At 34.0% G+C, this 16,003-nt stretch overlaps 2 protein-coding genes across 2 annotated transcripts in view; one reads left to right on the top strand and one right to left on the bottom strand.

The window, feature by feature from the left end:
* The window catches only part of LOC126978133 (E3 ubiquitin-protein ligase goliath-like), a 125,356-nt gene extending 118,980 nt beyond the window's left edge, over nt 1-6,376 (bottom strand). Inside the window, exon 1 of the mRNA XM_050826875.1 lies at nt 6,058-6,376. The gene's annotated coding sequence lies outside the window, so the exon portion shown is untranslated. The remainder of the gene's footprint in view (nt 1-6,057) is intronic.
* Nucleotides 6,377-9,668: 3,292 nt separating this feature from the next.
* LOC126978075 (protein mini spindles) overlaps nt 9,669-16,003 on the top strand; it is a 57,978-nt gene continuing 51,643 nt past the window's right edge. Inside the window, exons 1-8 of the mRNA XM_050826785.1 lie at nt 9,669-9,828; nt 11,244-11,461; nt 12,264-12,394; nt 12,928-13,172; nt 13,358-13,524; nt 14,082-14,320; nt 14,844-15,038; nt 15,271-15,451. Of these exons, the coding sequence (XP_050682742.1) occupies nt 11,260-11,461; nt 12,264-12,394; nt 12,928-13,172; nt 13,358-13,524; nt 14,082-14,320; nt 14,844-15,038; nt 15,271-15,451 (1,360 nt within the window). The 5' untranslated portion in view covers nt 9,669-9,828; nt 11,244-11,259. The remainder of the gene's footprint in view (nt 9,829-11,243; nt 11,462-12,263; nt 12,395-12,927; nt 13,173-13,357; nt 13,525-14,081; nt 14,321-14,843; nt 15,039-15,270; nt 15,452-16,003) is intronic.

The raw sequence follows: 16,003 nt of genomic DNA, 5'->3' as shown, positions 1-16,003 counted from the left end.
AAAGGCGTCAATGCGTATGCGGTCTGCAGCTTTCAGTGTCCAAGTCTCAGCACCGTACGAAAATATCGAGAAGACTAGGGTCCGTACCTACATACACGCTCCAATGCTTACCATTATTGTTTTGCAAATTGCGTAGGAAAAAAATATGATCAGAACCAGGACGTTAAATTGTAAAAATTTACGGCCGTTTTCAATAACCTATCTATCCTTAGATTAACTTACTAGAGGTAGACAAATCTATCATTTTACGCTTACTTACATTCAAATAACCTATCGACATATAACATTGGACTATAACTATATTGGACATAATAGATAAAATTTTGTCATTAAACGGTGACAGCAATGTATCCGTAACTAGAGATACGTTATTGAAAACGGCCGTGAGTACATTAACAATCTACCGGTTAATTATAATATCACGGCTTTGACAATCAACCTACGACATATTATATATACAACTAGCTGACCCGACAGACGTTGTTCTGTATATAATAAATAAAATAATGTTTTTTTATGAATTTGTCAATAATATATCATAACATCAAGAATTACTTCGTAAAATATGCACCCTGCTGTCGTAATGAAATTGTTTCACAGCAGAACTGTCAAACCGTGCGTCAATAAATTCTCTCATAGAAATTATGTATGGACACATCAAAGGAAAAACAAATTTGTTGTTTTTATTTAATTCCGAGCATTTTCCTATTTATTCACCTTTTAAACCTTCTCTGGACTTCCACAAATAATTAAAGACCTAAATTTTCCAAATTGGTCCAGCCGTTCTAGAGTTTTAGCGACTAAAGAACAGCAATTCATTTTATATATTATACTAGTGGACCCAACAGACGTTGTCCTGTACACACGTCTTAAATTTGAAAAATCGGTCCAGCCGTTAGGAGGTGTTCACTAACATACACATGAGCAGGAGAATTATATTATATGGACGGAATTGAGAATCTAAACCAATCTCAAATTCACTGAAACAAACAAAAAAGTCATCAAAATCAGTCCAGCCGTTTAGGAGGTAGTTTAATTGTGAATCTAAACCATTTTCGAATCCACCTGAAGACACACACCAATCTCAAATTCACTGGAACACACAAAAATATCATCAAAATCGGTCCAGCCGTTTAGGAGGTAGTTCAATTGTGAATCTAAACCATTCTCGAATCCACCTGAATACACACAGAAAGTTTCATTAGAATCGGTCCAGCCGTCTAGGAGGAGTTCAGTGACAAACACACGCATACAAGAATTATATATATATATATATTATATATAAGATGAACAGCCATAAATCACGTAATGATGTAATCTCAAACTGTCATCAAACTCATTTTGTCTCAGTGTAATAACGTCATCTATGTCTATTTGGTATCGAAATGCATGAGTTACTATTGCAACCGCGTTAATCCAAGCGTTACTATCACCACAGACCAGAGTAGGGATGGATAATCTTACGTATAAAATATTACCTACTTTTTATCTGAGCCAAGAGTAATGAATATTTTGACTCTACTCCTGTTATTATTTACTCTATGAATACTAAGCTGCTTCTTACATAAACTGGAAAATATAATAAACAAGTAGCGAATATATACAGTATCATTTTCTTACGGAAAAGGAGCACGAACGAGCGTACGGGTCACCTGGTTTTAAGTGATCACCGCCGCCCACATTCTCTTGCCAGACACCAGAGGAATCACAAGAGCGTTGCCGGCCTTCAAGGAAGATGTACGCGTTTTTTTGGAGGTTTCATAGATGTCGCATCGTCTCGGAAACACCGCACAAGGAAGCTCATTGCACACCTTCGAAGTACGTGGAAGAAAGCTACTTGAAAACCGCACTGTTAAGGATCGCCACACATCCAGAAGGTAGTGATGATATCCTAACTTGTAGCGTGTCGTGCGAAAGCGGCAGGAATCAGGTGAAACAGCACTTCGGAATACTTCCCGTGATAAATTCGGTAGAAGACACACAATTTAATTAATTCTTTATTTCGACCAACAAAGGATCATGTGTTACTGACAAGTAACTTAAAACCTACTGTTAGTACAACATATCTTGAAATCTAAACCGTGATCCAGCCGTTCACAGAACACTAGGGCAATTCGAGCTGTTCAGTCAAGTTTTGCTGTTGCCATCATTATGCAAGAGTTGTTTCGGTATGACGGGCGCCGTAGCTGAAGGCTGATTAAGATATTGTAATGTCTCAATAGTGACGATCGCAATTGCGATGCCACTCAGAATGTTAGTCAATACTATTATAATCACGGGCGAGTAAAAATATAAGGACTCCGCGTCGTGATATTAGCAAGTGAAGCACCTTTATGATAGTGTGTGTGCGGTTACGGTGGATACCATTTACACAATTTTTTCGTCCCTTGAATAATCTAATCTCTTTTTTACACTAATTCATAACGCACGACGGCATTTTTAAAATATTTTATTGAGACGCAAACTGATCTGTCAGACGATGGCAAATCTCATAATGGCGGCCGATCGGCTTGTATTAGTTGGTCTATGTATTTACACGTTTACCGGCTTGTTTTGGTGCTTCACTGTTATGTAAGGTGACACGGAGTCCTTCTTTTTTTACCCGTCCGTGATTATAATATATTCTTTGGTACTATCGACAACATTGAAACGTGACCCACCTTAATGTTATTATCCTGCACCAATAATAAACAAGTAGGTCGAAATTCGCTTGAACATACGTTTCCTAAGTAACTGTTATCATTTTATTAGTCAGTGACATCCATCAATTGTCATATAATATTTTTCGTGCAAATATAAACCTAACTATATTTATGATTTAAAAAAATTATCCGCAAAGTGGGTCATGAATCAATTTGGCGTTGCTACATCCAAGAATCCTGAGCGGCACTGCGTTGTAATAGACAGGGCGTATCACCGCCATCAGGCTTTAAGTAAATAAACGACATGATATCCTGTGTTTATATAATTCATACCATATATATATTCGTTTTTTATGGAATAGGAGGACAAACGAGCGTACGGGTCACCTGTTGTTAAGTGATCACCGCCGCCCACAATCTATTGCAACACCAGAGGACTCACAGGAGCGTTGCCGGCCTTTAAGGAAGGTGTACGCGCTTTTTTTGAAGGTACCCATGTCGCATCGTCCCGTAAACACCGCACAGGGAAGTAGAACTAGTAAGTAAGTAAGTAGGAAGTAGAATATTACATTGATACGTACGCTTGCAACGCTCTGGATATTGAGGGTCTTGTCCAAAGGACTTTGACACATAAATTTTGCTTTCACTTCCAATTTTGTTGTGTTAACTTTTATGCTGACCTTACATAACCCCTCTATCCTAGAGGATATCCTGAATTTGCTCTACACAATAACAACGTTTGTTGGCGTGAGAATATGGTTTCGGCTAGTAATGTGGTCACGGAAATACAGGTACAGCACGGAAGTACAGTACCAGTGGGAGGCTCCTTTGCACAGGAAGCCGGCTAAATTATGGGTACCACAACGGCGCCTATTTCTGCCGTGAAGCAGTAATGTGCATTACTGTGTTTCGGTCTGAAGGGTGCCGTAGCTAGTGAAATTACTGGGCAAATGAGGCTTAACATCTTATGTCTCAAGGTGACGAGCTCATTTGTAGTGCCGCTCAGAATTTATGGGTTTTTTGAGAATCCTGAGCGGCACTGCATTGTAATGGGCACGGCGTATCAATTACCATCAGCTGAACGTCCTGCTCGTCTCGTCCCTTATTATCATAAAAAAAAACACAGAACACAGCTTTTTTTTGTTCTGTGAGTGTACATATACAGTTTTTGACGGCTCAAAATTATTCAATAGTAACAAAATTGTTCTCGACAAAAGTTTATTTTTCAGGTATTTTTTCAAATTATACAATATGGTCTGACATTGTTTGGAAGTGACGCGCGTAAGGTTAAAGCCGGTAGGCCGTAATGTGATGCACTATCCAAAACTTAACAACTGCGAGTCGCTAATGTGAAAATCCAACTTGTTTTTCTTGAATTCAATGCTCTATTAATTGGCAGAATTGGCAACCCCTCGAAATTTAGACACCTAGCATTACGATTTACGATAGAATGCGAGGCAATTGAAAGGGGTCTAATACTGAACAGGTTAATGACAGATACCTAACCACAACTACCTAACTAACCAACCTAACCAACCTAACCAAACGTTGTTTTGCTATATAGATTATTATTAGTGTTCAGCCGTTTTTGTGTATGTGTTATTCTGATGTGTAAGCTATATTATTATAAAGTTTCATTAAAATCCATTCAGTAGTTTTTGTGTGAAAGAGTAACAAACATACATCCATACACACTTTTGCGTTTTAATATTAGCGGGATTGCTTAATCAACTAAAAGTGAAAACTAAAGTCTTCGTTAATTATTTATAAAATGTAAATAAATAATAATAGCACTGAAAAATAATGATGAATTTACTGTGAGAATAAAATTAAGATGAGAGTTGCTCTGAAAAATTAAAATGATATCATGACGTTTAGCAGTCACTGCTACGATCGAGACAAATAAAAACAAAAAAAAAATTGGACGAAAACTGTATAGAGAGTGAGAGAAAGGAGGCTGGGTTCGTTCTCATGAGGGTTGAAGATTAATTTAAATTGAGAAAAAAAAAAAGTAAATTGTTATTATAAACACATGAAAATGTATCGTACTACAATAATTATTGTATTCGATTGCCATCTTGCAACCCTATTGCGGATCTGTGGATGACACAGAATAATATAAAAATTGCACAAAATATGATTTAAGTTTTATTTAGTGTTAATTCCGCCAATATTTGTCTTTAAAACAATTCGACACGTGTTTCGCGAGTCTCGTGCCAGATTTTGGCGAGACAACACGTCCTGAGGATGTCTCGTGTAGAGGCGAAATACGTGTCGAATTGTTTTAAAGACAAATATTGGCGGAATTAACACTAAAGAAAACTTAAATCATTTGTATAATCATTATGGATTTCCGCAAAGTAACGCCTAATTCAATAAATATAAGAATTGCGATTAAAAAACTGGGGTTGATCATAGAAGGTTGCAAGTTTAAAATTGTATGTATTTTTCAATATTGAATCATAATAAAACAAAAATAAAAAAAGGTCTAAAAAATAAAAATATAGGGGTGGGTCACCCTTATCATTTAGGGGTATGAAAATTAGATGTAAGCCGATTCTTATACCTACCCGATATGCACACAAAATTATATACAAATCGATTCAGCCGTTTCGGAGGAGTTTGGTAACAAACACCGCGACACGAGATTTTTTATATTAGAATTTGATACCCTGCGACGCCGTTCGCGTACATATTTTTACATCTTGGGTTACATTATTTGACTTTTAGTAGGGATCCCTAATTTTTTTGAAAATGTAATGTACCCTATATCAACCGGGGATAATGTAGGTAGCTTCCCAACTGTGAATGAATTATTCAAATCGGTTCAGTAGTTGCGGAGCCTATTCAATACAAACAAACAATCAAATCTTTCCTCTTTATAATATTAGTATAGAAGTATAGATATATACATAGGTATACTCTTTAAATTAAATTTATTGATAATAATGTTAATTAATATTCATAACTAAACAGTTCCCGCTTAACTTACTACAGAGTTATAAATTCAATTTTCAATATCTTAAAATATTTATGTCGAAGTATCCAAAATAATAAAAAACATACAAGTCAGTAAATAGTAAATACGTTTATCCAGATAATTTTCATGGTAGTTCAACGAGGTATGCGTTATTATGTTTCAATAAAATACACAAAGGAAAGTGATATGGAAGTCGTGATGTGATAACGATAATAGACATAGTGGTTTTTAAAACATAAATCGTCATATTAGGTATGTTGCATTCGTATATATATATATTATATATATGTGTGGTAATTAGTAAATTAATAACTGTCTGTTGAATTTAGATTTGTCCAAGGTTCAGGACTAGAGGACGCGACAACCATGCAATGCTAGTAATAACAACATAAAAATAATATCTAAGAGTGATATAAATAAATTCATTTAACTTACAATATGAAGCATACTATGCTAAACAGCTGTTTATTATTACCCCGCGGCCAAATTCAACACAATCTGCTTTAAATTTACCCCACCAACACTAAAATGAACACTTGAAAACACAGCGTTTGTTTATTCTATATGGAACACACACTCTTGTTTACAAATTGTATCAATATTGCTTAATTTTCTTTGTTAAATGATATTAAATTCTCATTTATCAATATATTATTACAAAGATATAAAATAATCTGCGAACGCACAGTAGTCGCGTTTAGTCCGCAACACACGTCTCGCACGCAGGCGTTTTCAACACGATTTGAGTTTTTGTTTTCCCGTCAGAACTCAGAAGATAAGCTGTCACAAAACAAACTCTAAGGTTCTTTCATTCGTTGAACAAATTGAACGGTAGAAATGACATTTAGACATTTGACGTTGCCCTGAATGACCGAAGAGTGAAATTATGATCAATGAACTGATTTTTTTTTTAATTTATTTAGTGGCACGGAATGCAAGTCTATAGGCCCAATGAACTGAATTTACGTGCGGTGTTACACAAACTTTATTTAAATTCTCCCTATTAATGATAAATTTTTCTCCCTATTTATATATTTATATTATATTTTTATTTATTTTTGTTACATAATTATTTATCTATTAAAGTATTATATATTTAACCTGACAGGGGTAACACAATGACACTTTGTTCAGAATGTTAACGAATGTTAAATTTATTGAAGTTATACTTCATTTGGCGCGATGGAGAAAAATGATGAGAGTGAATTATTACGATACGCGCGCACACCGACACCTGAATTCTACATCGTGAAGTTAGTTCTATGTGGCATGAAAATCGATAACTATGTTCAAGTTGTATATTCTAGTATTTTTATATTTAGAACACGTGTTTCGTAACAGTACAATTAAACAGTGTGAATAAATAAATATTATTTTGGTGTTTTATTAAATCAATTTCATATACGACGGTGATAGTATTTACTAATAATTTAATAGTATATCTATATATATTGAATATAGTGACAAAACTGATTTGAATAAACTGTTTTGAGTGCATTTATAGATTTGAGGTTAATTGTCGGTATGTATAATTTATTTACATCGTTAATTAAAAATTATTACATTATTATCTAAAAATTTTTTTTTTCGTTTTGTTTTTTTCTGATATATTAACAAATTTTATGTATAAATAAAAAAAATATTAATGTTCTATACTTGTTTATATTAACCTTAAATGCTGAGTGTTTATACTATCTTTGATACTATAAAATTTGATTTATTTTTCCATACGCCAAAGAAGTATAACTTCTAACGCGTGTACACACACTCTTTTTCGTTTTTTTTTAATAAAATTCAATAAAAGTCAAACAGAGATGATTAAATGTTACCTTAAGAATTATCATTTACTGGCTGCGGTTCAATCGTATACCTATACAACTTCAAAATAAAACAGAGTGTTATGATTTCCCTGCCCTCAATAAAATCGTTCAAGGTACCTACTGTTATTAAATATAATTATATTATAAAATATAAATATACGTTATAATATTATTCTAATGTTACTATAAGTACTACAGAAACCACTGCTTTGTAATGCTCGGTTGCATTGGTTTAATGCGAAATCAGTTCCAGTAGGCCGTTTTATAAATTTTATGTGAAATTATTTATATAGGTAAAGGTATTTCTTAAAATCAACGAGATTGAAAAAAAGGGGACGAGGAGGGCAAACCTATCTCTTGTATCATAGGGAAGTAGGTATCAAAGGACCGTTTCTGGCCTTTTTGGTTAAAGTACCCATATCATATCGTCCTGTGAGCACTGAAGAAGGAAGCTTGGTGGTACATGATAGACAGTTCCTTGAAAACCAAATTGTGGAAGAACGACACACATCTGATGTGGTTTTTTGGTGTAGAGGTGCAAGTGGTCCGGTCAAAATCATCTTGAGAATACTCCCCGTAAAAAATGCACTAGGAGACACACAACGAGGCGACGTCTTTAAACAGCGCGAAATGATTGAGTCGTTCACAGAATACTGGAACCCCGAATATACGAACAGTTTCGTGTTGCATGAGGTCAAATGGTTCTGACTTATACTGAGGTGCACCAAACCAGAGATGAGAATAATACTCCATGTATGGTTGGACCTACGCCTTTTAGAGCGCTCAGATGTGGGTGAGCTTGAAGTAGCGTCTTGATCTATTGATGACCTCCAGTTTATTTGGAGTCAATTTGTTTTGCCTTAGCAAGTCATTAAGGGGAGTGTTGACAGAGAATAGTGATACAAATGAGCTAACTTGTGTCTTCTGGACCTTCTGCGACCAACAGGTCACAGAAGGTAACATAAATACAGCATAAACATATGTAACCACAAAGTAATATGTGAAAAGGAGGCAAATAATCGAAGCAAATGAAAAAATTAAAATGTGGTGTCGTGGGACACCAGGTAGGAACGAAGTTCCTTCGGCTAATGTAGAATCGACACAATTTGTAAAAAAAAAGATTTCATAAAATTGTAAAAATATTTTCAAACAGAGAACGTGGCGCCATCTTACGTGCCGTAGTAAAGTTACGTGGTCATCGAATGCATATTACCGCCATCTCTAGAAGGGTTTTTAAATTACCAAACAGTTTAATGCAAACAAAATGTAATGTTATATAAATGTATGGAACAATTGTAGAGTTGCTATCCATCTTAATTTTTTTAAGTTATATTACATCTATTACTTGATTGCCAATGACCCTGCTAAGATTTCTTGCACTCACATAATAAAGTCCATTAGAAAGAGAAAGGTATTATATACTACTCGCTTGTGTATACGACTGTCGCGCGTGCGCACGTCTCATTTAACGGTTTTATTCCACGGACTTTTTCTTACGGTTTTACTATCACATTTTTTCAGTTCGGTCCCGCAGCAAAATCTCTATCTGCTCCAAGCATGCCGTAAGGAACTTCGTTCCAACAAACTAAACTCGTTCTGAATTTCAAGTAAAAAAAGAGGAATTTTTATGTTGCTCCTAACAATATATATGGCCCGTGTTGTGTACACGGGCCATATAGTAATTTTTAAAGTAACATTTCAAAAATTGACCCATCTAAACTCAACATATCTCTCGTATCTTGGATGGCGTCACAACCTACGCTTAGTGTTTGTTTACTATTCGTGTTACAGTAATTTTGTATTGATTTTCAGTTTTGATAACTATTCAGACGATGAAAAAAGTTTTAGTTATTAGGTAACTTATAACATTTAGTTATTATCTTGTACTAAACTCCTAAAACAATATAGAAACTACATCCGCCTAAAAGAAATATAAATCATATCATTATGTATCTCAATAATATTAGCTTCATAATACTAGCACAATATTTTTGAATATGGACACTGTTAAATTTGATAACATGGCATGTAATATTACGTTTTAACCTAACAAAATATCGAATTGTTTCACAAAAATTAATTTTATTCGATTATTTTGCACATTTAAATAAAAATGAACTAACAGTATTCAATTTTCAATTGAATATTCGTTTTATTGTCTATGCTTAAACCTCTGTTTCTTTGATCGCTTTGATCAGGCAACACTATTCTTACGTCCATTTTCCATCAATTTGCAACTTGAAAAAACGTCGAAAAATACATCTTTTGTCGGTTACAATCAGTAATAATTATTTCATAAAACAATGTGAATTATAACATTTTATTGCTTCACATTTTTGGTTTTAGTTGTTTTATAGAATATATTATAGTTACGCGCAAGACATTGGTACGTATTATAAGTAAGTAGGTATTTTGTTTGGATTGTAAAACGATAGAAAGTAATAGTTGGATGTTTGATTTATCGTTTTGAGTTTACGGTGTTCTCATTTCACGTCTCCGTTATGATTTTACCGGTGGATAATTCGTTTCGTTCATCTCATGCCTAAATTAGTCACTATTTGACATGATTACAACCGATGCTGGCGCTTTGAATCATCATTATTTTCTGCTGTTTACATTTTTTGTTTCTTCCGTTTGTTTTTCAATATAAAATTTTTAATTGTTGTGAATAATAATCATAATAAATATATGCACGTAACATTGGTTCGTAAATAATTTAAATTTATAATCGCATTGAGCAGAAAGCGTAGCATTTACCCGTATATTTATAGCAACAGAATGCAACAAAGATTCTTGTCAATATTAAAATCATTCGTCATACATAATTTTGTGCATACATTCACATACAGTGCATGCATACTGCATTGAACCACATCAGTCCTTGACCTTGCCAGGGTGGAAAATATAAGGTCAACTTAAACATTTAGTAAACAAATTGTTGTCAGGGCTAACTTGAATCCTTATTAAGCTTATAAGCTGGCTTTGAACCTTACAATAGTTGATTATATGTACCTACATGATTTATAGTCACTGATTTGATTGTGGTCTTGGTAATTATAATTGTGATATTTTTTATAACTTGACACAAGTGCTAAATTTTAATTATGTTTAAGAAAAACATAGTTTTTACAAGTATAGGATAGATTTTCAATTAAATTATGTTCATAATGGAGGTAGTACATATATTTTATTTAACATATTATTTATTATTTTTGTAATAGTTAGGATTACAGAGAAAATCTATTATTTTCAGCATGTTTGCTTTTTATCAGAAATAGTTTAAAACTTCTTACAACTATTCACTACAATCAAATATTTTCTTATGAGATTTCGAGGTTTAAACAAATACCTTCAGCCTAAATAAAAAGACTTACATATTGTTAGGAGTAGCTTTATCAGTCACAGTGCAGACCAGGAAATAACACAATGAATACATGTGATTGTGAGAAGTTCAACTCTTGAATTAATTCCCAATTTGAAAGTTTAATCAAAATTGGCATCAATAATTGTCAATCAAATTTAAAAATGATAGTCATTATAGTTTAGCTACTATTGTGTAATAATTGATTAGTTAATGTGAAAAAAGTTATGATGAAACTGATTTATATTGTATTTATCTCATTAATTAAAATTTCTTAGCAATATAAAATTGTAATACACATTTTATTCAAAACACAAAAAATACTAATGGAAACAAAGATATTACACTTTTATTATCTAGAAAGTGTGTGAGGAATATATATAATTCATAAAAGCTGTACAGTTACTGTTCATTGTCTAAAGTTAGCCATTATGTTACAGTTATAAATAAAACAGAATGGATGATGAGAATGAGTACAAAAAGTTGCCGACGGAGGAGAAATGTGTTCACAAATTATGGAAAGCACGAGTTGCTGGATATGAAGAAGCTATGAAGGTCTTTAATCAGATTGATGATGAGAAGTCACCAGAATGGAATAAGTATCTGGGGCTTATAAAGAAGTTTGTGACAGACAGCAATGCTGTGGCCCAAGAAAAAGGTTTGTTCATAACTTGTGTATTAAAGGCATAGTTTTAATGCTCTTATTATATTTATGAATGCTTGAGGGTGGTTTGATAACTTATTTGGGAATATTACCAATACTCATATTGGTAATTGGTAAAGGGGCAATTGGTCCTGTTTCTGCAATTAAACCACTCAGTTGAGTCCATTTTGCGTACAGTGTTGGCCAGTCACTGAAACCAGCCCAGCTCGTTCCAGAAGTTCAGAATAACACTCCTGGAGTATTCACATACTTTGTATTTACTAAGGTTTTTGCCCCTTGGTTGGCCAAAACTGCACATTCCAGGATTACATGAGTGACCATTACATCCTCAGCTTGACAGTGTCTGCACGTAAGGCTGTCCGTTACACCTTTTGGATTACATTGATCATTTGTGCTTTTCTTTTGTATAGGTACATTTTTTTCTTAGACTATAAGATTAAGTCATAAAGTGTGTCCATAATATAACTTAATTTTTACTCCTTGTCTATTCTTCCTGCTGTGGCTTCTGTGGTAGGTACACCACAATTTAGATTATATTATTTATACTTTAGTATCACAAATGTTTCATACATTTTACATACTGTTTATGAATATATGTAGATATATAATGGAGAAATTACATGTATATCATTAATTTCCAGTAAGTGACTAACTACAATCTGTACTTAGTCACTTACTGGAAAGTCCAATGTCTGTTCAGAATTCTGATTAATTTAATAAATTTTGTTCAAAATATGTATCACATATAGTGATACATTTATAACAGGTCTATATGCTGCTATATATTTTATAACAGGTCTGGAAGCTGCATTGGTATTTGTTGAGAACTGTGGCCATGCAGGCAAGACAACAGGAGAAGTGATGTCTGGTATTGTATCTAAATGCATTGCCGCTCCCAAGACTAAGACAAAAGATCTTGCTTTACAGGTAATTATTATTACAATATTTGTAAAAAATATTCTATATAAGCACACTATTTAATAGAAAAAATCCTGAAGGGAGATTTAATGGTTTCTATTCAATAATAAATATTGATCTTTTTGTCACATGGCATATATATATCTTCATATCTGCAGTATGTGTCTTAAATTGGATCCCTTGCTGTTGTATAGGTATATCATTTTATTTTACATATAATAGGAGAGTACTTCTTAGCTGTAGCTGATACCTGCCACCAAATTCAAACAATCCACCAATGAACTGTGTTCATCCACAGTGGATTTTCTCAATGAAAATTTTTGCCACATTGAACAAAATTATGGAATTAACTTCTTTTCAGAGTGTTTCTCGGTCAATATGAGATGGATGCAATAAGATACGATGAAAAGTACTCTTACTTAAAAAATCACTTTTTTTCTCTGGTGTTTCAATAGAATTTCTTCGATTGTAATGGTGACTCATATTGTTAATTGAACATATTGTAATACTTCTTACCTTCGCTTAATATCTATGTTTTCCAGATCACTTTGATGTATGTTGAAATAGAGAAACATGAAATAGTGGAAGAGGAATTACTCAAAGGGATGGAACAAAAGAATCCCAAGGTGGTAGCGGCCTGTGTTGTTGCTTTGAATACTGCACTTAAACAGTTTGGCAATAAGGTTATAACTATCAAGCCCATGGTGAAGAAAATATCAGTGTTGCTTGCTGACAGGGATAAAACAGTCCGTGATGAGATGAAAGCACTTGTTGTTGAAATGCATAGGTATGATGGTCTCTGTGATGTTTTAACTTTAAAACCTTTAACCCTTTCACCAATCTCTGTTCACTTTTTTTTATTTCTTTCCCAGCAACATCCTGTTCCAAGATAGGAATCACACATAAAGATCTGTATGGCTGCTGACTAATGACAATGCAATAAAAAAAAATTTAGTAACAATGTGTTTCCAGGTGGATTGGTCCAGCGATTGAGCCACATATAGCTTCACTTCAAGCTGTAGTGCAACAGGAGTTGAGAGAGGCATTCGCAGGCATTGGTGGCTCCGCTCATCCCACCAGATATCTTCGCTCGCAACAGCACCGCGTGAGGGACACGCCAGTCAGTGATGCTGTGGATGGTCAGTATATTGTCTATGGGATTGAGACCACTTATAGCTTAGATAGTACCTATTTCTTCTCAATCGACTCAAATTTGTGTCATAATTAAAATAATTTCAAAGTTCATGAACTAATTATTTGGCAATTCAAAAAGTAGAGAATGAGATTATTGGAATTTTTTTAATTAAGTGCTACTTTTCTAAAGTGAAGGTACTATTTTATTCTTCCTATTGTGCCTTCTGTGGAAGGGGCATCACAATTCAATCAGTGTCACAGTAGCAGCAGAACATCAAGCTTGAAGTATGTTTTTCATTGTTGTTAATAAATTTACCATTGTTTATGGTAATGATCGCTGCCAAGATATAATGAAACCATTGAATTGTTAACTGAATATTATTTTGTTTAATATAGAAAATACTGAAAGGTTCTTGTATCCCTAAGAGATAACCTTTAAGAGAGAACACTTTGTGGTCCATCTGTCAAGACACTTTCCTAATAATTCATGGACTTGATTATGAATAAAAATTCCTTATCTAAATTAAAAAGTTTTTATTATTGTATAAATACTAAACTTTAGGAGATGGTGAAGATGACGACGCTGAAGCGGGTGGTGGAGACTCAGGGGAATTAGACCCTTATGACATGATGGACCCAGTGGAAATATTGTCCAAGTTGCCCAAAGACTTCTACGAAAACCTGGAGTCAAAGAAGTGGCAAGTGAGAAAACAATCGCTTGATGCACTGGAGAATATTCTGAAAACAGCTGTAAAGTTGGAACCTGGTGATTATGCTGATCTCATTCGAGCTTTGAAGAAGGTAGTTATTAATATATGTAATAAGTATATTTTGTTTATTATATATTTGAGAAGACTTTTACTTCTACGACAAATAAACAATAAAAAGAATATTTGTTCCTTTCACTGCAATAAAAGCGACTCGCGCGTCACAGAAAACATTTGACAACCAACTGTATATCTACCTCAACATATTCATGTTCGTATGTTTCCGAACCTAAAGCGATATACGCCTGGTAGTGATTAACAAATTACGATATCTAGATTTAAAAGAATTGATTTTCTACAATTTAAATCATTGTGTATTTCCCTATTTTGGCCACACAATGCGCAGAGGTGACTAAAGCTTAGAAGAAATAATTTTGGTTGGAAATACAAAAGGAAAAGATCGTTTGCTCGTTTTCTAACAAGATGGACTGACCAAATTAAAGACTTGTCATCCACGGTCTCAAATCCCCACGGTTTTTAGAGACGGATAGAATCCGGTGGAGGCAGATCATCTGCTCCACCTGCAACCATAATAACCATTATTTCTGTATTTACAGGTTATAACAAAAGATGCCAACGTTATTCTCGTGGCTCTGAGCGTCAAACTAATGGGGCAGGTGGCAAGGGGTCTCAGAAATAAGTTCCAGCCATATGCTGTATCCTGCATACAGGCTCTTCTGGAGAAATTCAAGGAGAAGAAACCTACTGTTGTAACAGCACTCAGGGAAGCAATTGATGCTATATATCCATGTGTAAGTTTTGACTTATCTAATATTATGAAAGTTTTCATTGTCATTTATTTCCTCAAACTTGATTCACTCAGAATTATATGGTCAATTAAAATACCACCAGTTCTTATGTAAATTTCTAACATACTAAACATGTTCCAAATTGGATTTGAACAAATTTTGAATTTTTAATGTGTAACATTATTTACAGCCAGACTAAAAAGGTGAAACAAAGTTTTAAATTTTTTGTCCACAGACAAATCCAGAAGCGATAATGGAGGATATGATAGCCGCTTTCGAGAATAAGAATCCCTCTATCAAAGCAGAGAGCGCTTCGTTCCTGGCCAGAGCATTGTGTGTCACACAACCAGCAGCCTTCAACAAGAAACTTATCAAGGCTTATGTTCCAAGTCTCCTTAAACTACTTGAGAGTGCAGGTACTTTAGTTGTTTTCCATTTAATTATTAGCTTTAACAAAATTCCGCACTAACGCTGGCTGTCGCTGCCCTATCTATTGGACGGTAGATTTATATTCAAATTCAAATATTTTTATTCAAAATAGGATGTGAAATCACTTATTGAAAATCAAAAAAAAACTACCATCCATTCCAAAGTGAATGCCTCAGGCCTGAGAAGAATGGGCGCAGCAAACTTAGCGGGCTTTTTTTTTCATCAAAAATATGTTTTACAATTAAAGTAACATTGTACAATTAAACTTATTATTTAATAGCCTGAGGGCGGTCGCTCCATTCCCAATCTGTGGTATCATTAAGAAAGTCATTTATGTTATAGTAACCTTTACCACACAAACGTTTTTTAACAATTCTTTTGAATAACGAAACACCTTTGTTTTGAACATTTTCTGGGATCTTGTTGTAAAAGCATATACATCGCCCCACAAAAGACTTACTAACTTGACTAAGCCGAGTAGTAGGCATCATCAGTTTATGTCTGTTCCTGGTGTTAACATTATGGTTATAACAGTTTCT

Source organism: Leptidea sinapis, chromosome 47 (genome assembly GCF_905404315.1).
Source record: "Leptidea sinapis chromosome 47, ilLepSina1.1, whole genome shotgun sequence".
In the NCBI taxonomy this organism is placed as follows: Eukaryota; Metazoa; Arthropoda; class Insecta; order Lepidoptera; family Pieridae; genus Leptidea; species Leptidea sinapis.
Note: the sequence above shows the minus strand (reverse complement) of the source record. Positions and strands in the feature narration are given on the sequence as shown.